This window comes from Emydura macquarii, unplaced genomic scaffold (genome assembly GCF_026122565.2).
Source record: "Emydura macquarii macquarii isolate MOO-44397 ecotype Brisbane River unplaced genomic scaffold, CSIRO-AGI_Emac_v2 contig_1230, whole genome shotgun sequence".
Taxonomy (NCBI): Eukaryota; Metazoa; Chordata; order Testudines; family Chelidae; genus Emydura; species Emydura macquarii.
The window spans coordinates 23214797-23226218 of NW_027131367.1; the positions used below are offsets into that span (position 1 = coordinate 23214797).

Consider the following 11422-nt stretch of genomic DNA (forward strand, 5'->3'; position numbering starts at 1 on the left):
TGCGAGCAGAGAGCCGGGCCCTGCCAGCCACATGGCCCATGGGCCAGGCACAGGTGTGGGGGACCTGGCCCCTCTGCCCATTCCACAGCCCGATCAAGGAGAAACTGCCAGCCCAGCCCCGCCCTGCACAGGGCCAAGCCGGCTGAGTGGCATGAACAGGGCAGCCTGTGGAAACCAACGTGCGCTGCTCTTAGATCTGCTCCGATCCCATCGACGCCCTCCTGGAGCTGGATGATGCCGCAGGCTTTCGTTACATGAGCACATGCCAGTTTTCCCATGGGCCCCTCCATCCCCCCGCCTCATTCAGTGCACAGGCTGCCCAGGGCTCGCTGAATATGGCAGCGGTTCAATATTTCTTCTTGTCCTTCTCCTCCCGTGCATGGGCCTGGGTCTAACGTAGCCCCTGCTCTGAAGACAAGCGAGCACTGCCTCGCAGCCGGCACTGGGGGCATTCAGGCCTGCGGGGGCTGAGAGCGTCACAAAGGGATGTTCACAACACCTCTGTGAAGCAGGGCAGGACCCTCATCTCCCTGTTGCAGCTGGAGAACTGAGGCCCAGCGAGATTTAAGGCCCCAACTTTGTCAAAGCCAGGACCCTGGGCTGTCCGGATCCCTGCCCTGGCCAGCCCCGTTCTCTCCTTTGAGACACCTGCGGCGCCAGCTCAGATTTGGAGGCTCTTCCTCTGCAGCGAACACCTAGCTAGGGCCACGTTGCCTAGCGCCGTCCACCTCCCAGGCTAGCGACGCTCACCTGTTCATTTAACATCTGGGGAACTGACGTGCAGAGCGGACCCGATTCCCCCCAGAGGGTGGCCCAGGCAGGCCTGCACCCCAGAAGCCTTGTCTTCCCCCTGCAGGCGCTGGGTCGCTGGGCTGGGCTGAGCCCTGCAGTCCTGGCCTTTGGGACCCGCTAAGCTGTACAGTTGCGCAAAGGTGCCCGAAGGAGCAATTGTGTGGGTGGGTCAGTCTTATGCCGGTGGAAGCAAGCTCTGGTCTCCTGGGGCCGGGTGTAGCTTCCTGGCAGCAAGCAGCCGCCCCAGGCATCCACATAGCAGGGAGTTAGCGCCAGCGAATGTCCAAGGAGCCACCAGCTGGCGTGCACGGGCGGCTGCTCACAGCGCAGCCCAGCGAGCCAGTGTTTGCACCAGCCTCTGCCACACACGCGCCACAGCAGCTAATGCCCGGAGGCGGCGCTGCCCCCTGCTGGATGGCGTTGCTAGGCTTTCTGTAGCATGGCCGTCACGCGTGGCACCGCAGAGAGCGGGAGGGAGACGAGGCCCTTGCGGCAGGTTTGTCCTCCCAGTGCCACGAGGCATCACACGCCCTCTGTGCCCCACTGGGCACGCACAGCACCGCGTCCAGGAGAGAGCTGGCCCAGGGGCTCCGCGCGTTTCCTGGCCTGCTTGGGTTTCACTGCGTCCTGGGCTTGCCCGTTGTGCTGTAGGCGCAGCGTGGGAGCAGAGAGTGGAGGGGGCGGAGGCTTGTCTCGAGGGTGTGAAAAGCTTTGGAGGAAGGGTGAGGAAAGGCTCAGGGGCCCAAATGGCGGTTGGGGGGGGAGGGGACTAAGGGCGCTAACGAGCCATGCAGGGGCAGAGCTGTGCGGGCGGGAAAGCAAAGAGCTGGCCTGAGACATGCAAGCGGCTGAATGTGTTGTGATGTGACGAGAGAAAAGGCCCCAAAGGCGGGCGGGCACCAATGGGCAGAGCAGCAGGGGCTGGGGATGGGAGCTGCAGCCTCTGGCAAGCCTGGAGGGAGGCCAGCGGGTGAGGGGTGCATGAGGCCTGCGCTCTGCTCTGATCCCGGGCAACGCACGACAGCGACCCCGCGCCCGCCACTGCTTGCGAGGCGCCCGAGAAGAAGGGTGGATTGCAGGGCATGGAAACACACCATGGCCAGTCACCGAGCGCACAGCATGGACCCAGGCTGGCAGAATCACTTGGGACGACACTTTGCGGCCCCCTGTGCCCCCCGGCCCCCTGACTCTGCTGGGCTGGAGGGGACAGGAGCGGAGGGTTTGAATTCCCGGCCATGGGAAGGCTGGCTTTCCCTTTTGTACACCAAATACCAATGGGTGACCGAGCTGCGCCCATGCATTGCCAGGGCCAGCCCTGGGAAAAATCACCCACCAGCAACATACTGGCTCCTTTCTGGCCCGGGAGTGAGTCCCAGGGTGTCACCGTTGGCTCAGTGGAGCCACATGCCCAAGGCGCAGGCCAGCGGGCGAGTGGGGATCTCATGCCTGGGAGCTGTGGGTACAGCTGCTCCGCTGTCACCCTCCAGCAGAGGGAGGAGGGACGTGCTGGGCTGCTTCCCATTACAGAGAAGGATCCAGGGCTTTGGGGTCTCTACCCAGTCCTGAGAGCAGGCTCTGAGTCTGCCCCATCAGCCACAGAGAGCCCCTCCTCCGCCTACTGGGTCCTGCTCCCCGTTTGTTTTCATCTCCAGCCCCAGCTGGTCGCTGGGCTCACGTGTTCCCTGCATGGGGCTTGGACACGGAGAGTTCCCCCAGGCAGACAACAGAGCGGAGGCTGTATTGTTGTAACAGTGCTGCCCCAGTGGGCGCGAATCCACAAGTCACTGTGTGACCCACTGGGGACCGTGGGCGTCCAGGATCACAGCCCCCAGCCAGAGCATTTAGCTCCATAGCCCTGCAGGGTGGCCACCAGCCATTCGCTATGAGCCACACGCCTCCCCGTGCAGCGACAGCCGAGCGATGGGGGCGCCACCTGTGTGTGTGGGGGGGTCACTCTATCTCCTGCACAGCGAGCCCCAGCGCCTTTCACATGTTCACCCACCGCCCAGAGCAAACAACGGGCTCCATGGGCCAGGGGAGCCAGCCCCACTGCACAGCCGGCTCGGGGCGGGGGTGGCGTGGAGCACAAGGCTACCCAGGGCCAGCTCCTTCCTGCCCTGCTCAGCCCTGAGCCCTGCTACCGGGCTGCTGGGTGGGTCTGCTACCGCTAAGAGTCTCAGCCAAGCAAAAGCCCATCTGGCTCCCAGCCTCTGCCCAGGGCGCCACAGCAGCTCTCACTCAGGTGCCCCAGCATGGGAGCCAGGCCCAGGGCCAGCGCCGGGCGGGCTCAGAAGAGCCGCAGCAGGGCAAAGGCGGCAGAAGGAGCTGCCGGAGCAGATCCAGGTGGTGTCAATCAGTGCAGCCCGGTGGAGTCAGCGCGGGGGACAGATCCACAGCCAATCTGACACCCCCGGCGAGCATCCTCCTCTCACAACATGCAACTTCCAGCCAGACCCCCCCCGGTTCCCTTTCCTATACTGACAATGTTAGTCTTGGCACTGGAAAGAAATCTGTGTCCCCGCATGGCCCTCGGTGCCTGAACGCCTGAGTCGTCACGTCGTTTGTGCATAGCCCCACAGCCCAGCTGAGCATCGCTCTGTGGACACACGCTAAGGGGCTAGTTTGACCTTACAGGGCTTTTACTACAGGGAGGAGGCACAGCTTTCAAGGCAGCAGGGACTATTGTGCCATGGAGTCCGACAGCCACTGGCTCGCGTCAGACCTTTGCGGTCCCCACGTTGGTACCTACAGACTGTGAGCGAGTCGCCCCGTCACCTGCTCTTTGGTAAGGTAAATGGACTGAGCTCCTGGAGTCCAGCACTACAAGACGTTTGCTAATCATTTAATCATTCCTGTGGCTCTGTGCTGAACCCTCCCCAATTTACAGCATCCTCCTTGTGTTGTGGGACCACTAGTGCCTGATACAGAGGTGAAATAGCCTCTCTGCTCCCATCGGAGTGTCTCTTGTTCATGTATCCCGGGATGGCATTAGCATCACACAGCTCATCCTCAACTGCCCGGCCACCACTACGCCCAGACCTGTTCCACAGCCCCCGCCCTGTAAGTGTGGCCAACATGCTTTCTCCCTAGATGCGCACGTTTACATTTAGCCGTAGTAAAACACATATTGGTTGCGTGAGCCCAGCTGACCAAGTGAGCCTCATTGTTCTGCATCAGTGACCTGCTAGCTGCGTTTTTTACCCCCTGTCCCTCATTTCTGTGACAACCACAAAATTTATCAGTGATGATTTTATATTTTCTTCCAGGTCATTAATAAAAACACTAAATAGCACAGGGCTAAGAACTGATCCTTGCAGGACACCCCTCCCACCGCCCCCAGAAGCAGACCCGCTCACTGCCCGTTCTCTGCTTAGTTACATCCTGAGACGTATCAGGTAGCCAACTCTCAATCCAGGGAACAGGTGCCCTGTTAATTTTATGTCATTCGACATTGTTAATCAAAACTGTCATGTGGCACCAAGCCAAACACCTCACAGAAGACTAAGTATATTACCTCAACACCCAAACTTGTGATCTCATCCAAAAAAATAAATCAAACTAGTTTGCGAGGATCTAGTTTCTATGTTGTGCAAGAAGGAAAGACCCAGCTTGACTTTCAGCTCCCAGGCCGAGTTTGCAGGGCAAGTTGGTAGGAAAGCCCAGTTTTTTACTTGCAAACTGCATAGATTTTCTCTAGGGAGACAAAGAGAAAAAAGTCACCCTGGAACTCCCCCCCCCCCCCATGCCCTTTTTGCAGTGTTGCTTTGTGCCATGAGGGTGGGGGTGTTCGTCCAGAGTCACACTTGAAGCACAAGAGGCCTCATGGCTGTCATTTTTCTTTTCTTTGTGTTTGCTTATATTAAACTTTGCACTGGCCAACATTCTGGTGAGAACTGGCCACCAAAGATACCCAGGTGAGCCACCAGCACAAGCTTGGGTGTCATCTGGATGAGTGTCGGAGACTCCCTGAATTCCACTATAGACTTCACTATCGCTAGTGATTTGACATAGAAGCTGCCCCGATACTATGGTGATGGGCAGCAGGAAAACCCCTGAGACTGGCAAGTTTTTTTCACTGATAGATCTTCAACCCCAACCATCCACAGCCCTCCCCCCACTCAGCGAAAACTGCATTGGAGGCTACATAAAAGGGCTCAGCAGACAGCATCAGTTGATTCTATTTTAATGAGGACACCGTTCAGGGAGAGTTATGGGGATTCAAGCCTGTGGCTTCTTCTTTCAAGAAGCTGCCTGGGGTGTTGCTATTTCAAGACAGAGTGAGAGGCACAAACCCGCAGGCCTCCGGCGGAACTGCTGCAAATACAAGCAGGTGACTGTATTCCAGGAGAAGAACCCCAGTTTTACTACCAATATTGACAGCAATTTGCACATTTATTTCAGATGATTTTGCCCTACACCCCCGCCTCTCCCCACCCCCCATACGGTTTGGATGATGAGTTGCACTTATGATCTGTGCAAAAAGCTGTAACATCCTAACTTGCAAATACTGCTGTAAGAGAATATTTCTTTATACTGGCTTGGGGTGGGCGGGGGATGCGAAGCATTCAATTTACATTGTACATTTGTTCAGATGGAATGGCTCAAATAAAACAAATATATATATATATTTCTATGTACAAATCTATAATATATATATCTATGCGGACAGACAGATAGATATATATCTTTCCAAAGGATAAAAGGTTAAAGTTGTCTTTGCATGCACCACCGAAACCTCTGCTCCACACCACCCACACAGAATAGTTAACTAAGGCTCAGCGCTGAGTGACCTGTGAACATGTCCCTGATCTCCATTCCCCCTTCCTCTCCTTTGCAGACACCGAGGCATGAATCTGTGACATGTGGTGGGTGGGTGGGGTTGAAAAGGCACGGTCATCTGGGCCCAATCTCACCTTCTAATGCACGATTTGGGGGACACACTTGAGCACATTATTGCTATTCAAAGCACACGCTTCACCACAAAGAGATGCCGTTCACGCTAGCAGAGCCCACGCCTTCCTCGCCAGTGCTGGGCATGTCCATGCCATTCCCAGCTCCCGCAGGCACAAGAGGAACAGTCGCACCTGATTCCTCGCCAAATGCCCAGCCGCGGCTCAGACAGGGAGTCGTTTCCCTGCCAACCAGGAGTCAAGCCAACAAAGAAACAATGGAAGGAAAAAAGCCCAGGGTGAGATATCTGGGAAGAATTGAGACGCTGTTCCACTCCCACTGGGTCAAACACCCCCTGCAGGTGTCATCCGAAAACATTCACCTTGGCAGACAGTTTGAAGAACTTTTAGGGGTCAAAGAAGACCACTCCCCCATGCCAGGATAGGGTCCCATTTCCCAGTCTTCCTGCAGGGGCTGGAGCCAGAATGGGTATTACTAGGAAAGCAGTGCAGCTGGAAGGATTTCACCAGCTACAGGGCACAGGGACATGTTGGATGCTTCTTAGCCCTGCCCAGCCCATGCTGGTGAAACCCGATGAGCCGAACCCACTGGGCACCCAAGATGCACCCTGCCTCCCTTGCCCACGCCGACAAGCAATGGGGAATGTGTGTGTCGAGTGGGCTGGGAGGACTTGGGTTTATTTTTTGAACAGGGCTGAAAGCTTGAAAGGAGGATACTTAGGCACCAAGTCAAAAGGCAAAGTTTGGATAAGGCGAAACAAACTGATGGAAATAAATAACGGAAACTGCCCCAGGAATGTATTTTGCCACCGAGACAGGCTGTCCCTGTTTGCTACCAGTCACACATGGCGATCCAGCCATCCCACGCCGGCAGCTGGCGAACAGAGCCCTGACTGAGAGCAAGCCCCGATTTGGCAAGGTCTCCGGAGAGCTGTGGTTATGGGATCACATGTATGTACAAGACAGTCAACGTGAGAAGGGGATACTATGTCATAGGGCGGTGCTTTCCGATTCTTCCTCTTCTGACGCGATTTTCCCTGCCACTGAATGTCTCTGGGTTTGTTCCAGCAGATCTTGGGGGAGTGCAGGGTCAGTCTCAATGTGTATAGAAGGGACATCAAAGTGGACGAGATCTGCAATCAGTAGAGAACGGCAGAGTTAAGAACCTGCACTAACACAGACAGACGAGATTGTCAAAAAACTGCTTGGGAGGCACTGCTTTTTCTTAGCGGCAGATAGGTTTCTTAGGGCTAGAACGTTGTTAATGTCAGCAAACAGGATGGTCATGATTTGCACCTTCGATCATTTTCACTTCCTCTCCTGAACCTTCCCTGCAGGCGCCTCCGCTCCAGCAGCTGGCCTCTCTCGGCTTCTCCTCACTAACCCCACGTGCTCTCTGGGACTCCACACAAGGGCCAGCCCCAGCAGACTCCCAAGCCTGGGGGAGAAACTAGCACCTTCTGTTGCCCTTTTCTGGTCCAGCCATTATCTTTGCAAACTCGCCTTAGTCCTTTTCACTCCTGCCCATCAGACTTTAGAAGTGGCAAACACAATGGAGCCATCTAGCCTAACCCCGGCAAAAGGACACGCTCTCCTGCCTTCTCTAGTCTAGTGGGGAATGGGATTTGCACAGTACATCTCGCACTCCGGAAGCTCTTACCTCATGTATTGTTGGGGGTTTCCTAAATCCCACCCCAGCTTCTCGTTCAAACCTGCCAGTGCCAGTATTCAGCCCCTGCCATCTGTCCTACTGGGAGGGGAGGGGGCAAGGGAGGCTTTTAAACTTACGCTCCCAAATATGCAGCCACCTTTCCGGCTGCCAACTGCAAACACAGTAATGACCACGCTGGCCAGGGTTGCTGGGTTTCTGATCAGCTGGGAAGGCCAGCACCTTCCAGGCATTCCCCCTCTTGTGATCGCACAGAGCAGCGAGTGACCGTTTCATGGCGGCTGTGCAGAGCTGCGTGACCAGGCGGGGCAGTGAACTCCCCAGTGAACGGCAGCTTTGGGGAAGGGCAAGTCATCAGTGCAGGGTTCAAAGGTAATAAGTTACTCTGCTTTGGAGGGGAGCCTCTGGGACTTTCCTCTCCCCATTTCCACCCTTAGCACCTCTCAAGCACCCTGTGTTGAGCCAATCTGCTCTTCTAAGTGAGGCCCCTGCACTGAGGGGAGGGGCTGCTTGGGATTGACGGGCGCTGAGGGTGCTGCGTTTGTGGCACCAGGAACAAGGCGCCGAGCTCAGTCCTCCACACTGCTCCTGCCCCTGGCCGGGCAGCGCGAGGGGGCTGCACCCATGCTGCCTGGGTCTCCACGGACAGGCAAGAGGCGCTCCGGACACTTGAGCAGAGGCTGCTCCCAGTGCTCCAAGACAGCTCCCTCCCACCCCCGCCCTGGCAGTCCCATTCCCAGAGGAAAAGGCGCTCTTGCCTTCCCAGCCACAGGTGAGCGAACAGCGGCTCAGCCAAGTGCCAATGCAGGCAACACTAGTAACCCAGCAAATGCTGGCCAGGCGGGCGCCACTTTGTACCTTTGGGTGATGGGGCGAGAGCACGTGGCCAAAGGAAGGTGGAGCTGGATAAGGGATGCCTGGGTAGAGTCAATCCTCCTCCAACTCCTCTTCTTGCCAGACAACTTCTCCCCCCGCCCCCACCTCTGTGGTGCTCTGAGCCCCACTGCACACCGGGTGGAAGGGAAGGCGGGTTGCTGCAATGCACACAGCCAGGGCACGGCTCTGGGCTGACGGCGAGTCACGCAGGTGACATGGGAACAGGCGGCTCTGCACCGGTGCATGGGCGGGCACCTTGGGACCTAGGGGTGGTTAGTGGGAAGGGTCGCGCTGAGCAAGAGTCCAAAGGAGGCCCAGTGAGGGAGCACGGCTGGGGCCTGGAGAGGGAAAGATTGGTGAAACAGGAGCCGGGTTTTCTGAGCTGCTGCTCCTCAACCTGGAGCCTGGAGGAGAAGCACACTCAAGTCCTGGAGTTCAAGGGTTAAAAGAGAAACCCTACAAATACAGCGAGAGTTCTGTGGCACCTTAAAAACTAACACATTTATTTGGGCATAAGCTTTCATGGACAGAAACCCACTTTGCTGGATGCAGGGGTTTCTGCCCACGAAAGCTTATGCCCAGATTAATTTGTTAGTCTTTAAGGTGCCACAGGACACTCGTTTTGCTAAAAGCAGACTATCACGGCTACCCCCACAAATATATAGGCCTGAGCATAGAGGGAGATCCACTAGAGAGAGGACTTCAAGCCAGTGGAGAGCAGAGGACCCCAGCTCAGTGTGGGACTGAGAGCAGTTTTGCCCCTGGGTGGTACGATTGGCAGATGCCACTGGCATAGTCTGTGCTCACACCTGTATGGTTTCCTCCGGGATGTACGGCCCAGAGGGATGCTCTGAATTGGGATGGCACCCACACAACTCACGCTGCAGGACCCCTCTCTTGCCTCCCCCCCATGCTTTATACAAAGATTTAGAGTCATTTTGCACCAGAGGCCAAATTCTGCTCTTGCCCACACCAATGAAACCCTGCTGACTTCCCTGAGCTTGCACCACCAGAAATTTGCTCCCCGATTTTTATATTCCTTTCCCACTGCCCATGGCTCCTGAGGACTGCACAAGTGCCCCTTCCCGACTGGAATGCAACTGACCTAGCACAGCCGTTCCCCTGGGAGTGGGATCACGCCAGAGCCTGCGGTGTGTCTGTGTAAACCAAACCTGCAGGCGTGTTTAGAACTGTAGGGCTAGAGGGGAGCCCGAGAGGCCAGCTCCCTGCACAGATGCTGGCCCATTTGAGTCATCATCTCTTCCCTGCTGCCAAACGAGCGCCTGCAGCTACTGGGCATGTGTGGCCAGGGGATTAGAGGTACAGCTGACGTGCATCTGACGAAGTGGGTTGCAGCCCACGAAAGCTCATGCCTGCAGAAATGTGTTAGTCTTTAAAGTGCGACTGGCCTCGCGTCGTTTTAACTGGAAATCCGTTCACTTGTGGGGAGACAGGAGCCAAATTCTAGCTTCGGCAGATGCGTAGGGCTTGTCTGCACTGCAGGGTTAGCTCAAGTTAGCTTAGCTGGAGTGAGAGCAGCCACCCTGCGAAACAACCCTGCAGCTCCCCAGTGTGGTCGGATTAGCAGCACAGAGCAGCTGCGTTCCCACTGCATCACTAGCTCCAGCAGCAACCCACCCCCAACAGGCCAGCTAGCTGGAGTCCACAGCACCGCCCGCCTGGAGCGAGCCGTTTCTGCCCGGTGTCAGGTTAGACTGAGATGTGGGTAAGAGCTGGTGCTAACACCGCGCGGCACACCTGCCCGGTCCACCTGCCATCAGAATGCGCACTGCGCTGTGGTGCGCTGGTGCGGGGGCCCACTGATGTGCCATCGCAGGGCAGAGTGGAGGGCAGGTGTGCTTTTACTGCTGTGGCACTGCAGTGACTTCAGCCGCCTGTTTGTAAGCAGACTGCTCAGCCCAACAGTCCCACAGCACGGGACTAGCACGCAACCTCCTTCCTTGCCTCTGAAAGCTCCAGCACATTTGCATGATGCTATTCATTTGTTTCATCGGTGGCATTTGCAGAGCACTCCTGGCCAGAGTAAATAAGTGCCACCGAGTTAAGCTAAATAGCCCCTGGAAACATACCCTCTGCGTCAATACCCAATCAATGCCATTATGGGTGGCAGTATCATGACATCCCTTCTGCAAAACAATACGTGAAATGGAAGAGGGAGAAATGGTTGGGAGGGGAGGAGAGGGGAGAGGATGGTTAGCTCTGGTCACTTCCATGAGTTGGAGGAAGGATTGTTTTCCCTTATTTCATTCGCTGTAGAAAGGGGTTGGGAACAAAGGCAGCGGTTCCAAGAAGCAAAAGAAACAAGTTGACTAATAACGCAATTATTGGTGAACTTGTGACAGGGTCACAGGCTCAAGAAGCCATGCAATTCCGGTTCAGCGAGTCCCATGCAAAGGCAGAGAGCACGAGATGGAATTCGTGGTGGATCTGACGCAAAAGACAGTGCTGGAGGTCAGTCTGGGGGGTTAGCTTTCACAGTGCCAGAGAGGGGGGGTTTGCACGGGAACTCCATCTTACCCTGAGAATCCCTCTCACACCTAGCCAACATTGCATCACTCGCCTCAAACAGCTGCAAGGACACAATAATAGGATTGGGAGAAAGGAAACAAAAATAAGCAGCAACAAGGAGACAAGAACACAACAGAAACACGGTTCAGAGAATTGCGGCTGTCAGAACATACAGTACATTACAGTATAAAGGGGCTAGCTTCCCAAACCCGCATGGAGAGAGCTCAAAGGCAAAACCAACAGCCATTCCCATTTACCATCATTCACCTGCTCTAAAATCCTGGAGTACTAGGGGGTGTTTGAACCTTTTCCCTTGTGAATCCTTCAAGCACAACCCAGCATATCATAATTGGACTGGTTGGGGCACAGATGCTATTCTACAAGCAAAGGAATCAGCAGACATGCAAGAGTATAACTGAAATCATGTCTGATAACTCAGGAACTTTCAAGGGTAGAAAAATCCACTATACAACAAAGGAAAGCCAGAATTCCCAGGTTTCCAACTGTGTATAGCATGTGTTTCTAGTCATCACGGGTCAGGAGATATACCTTGAAACAACGACCAGTCCCTCAGAGTAGGCGAAGGGACAGCAGATAGGCCTACATGCTATCAGTGTCCTAGGGTCCCTAGACCAGTTTGCCTTCC

The 11422-nt window shown here is 55.7% G+C and overlaps 1 protein-coding gene across 2 annotated transcripts in view; it reads right to left on the reverse strand.

Moving 5' to 3' along the window:
* Window positions 1–4959: 4959 nt before the first annotated feature.
* ARHGAP44 (Rho GTPase activating protein 44) overlaps window positions 4960–11422 on the reverse strand; it is a 176960-nt gene continuing 170497 nt past the window's right edge. The window contains exons 22-23 of one of the 2 annotated variants that reach the window (XM_067547770.1): window positions 10786–10837; window positions 6700–6835 (exon numbers count right to left, since the gene is read on the reverse strand). In XM_067547770.1, coding sequence (XP_067403871.1) covers window positions 10830–10837 — 8 coding nt within the window. In that variant the 3' untranslated portion in view covers window positions 6700–6835; window positions 10786–10829. Of the gene's footprint in view, window positions 6836–10785; window positions 10838–11422 lie in introns of both variants that reach the window. The other variant, XM_067547769.1, reaches the window with a different exon arrangement.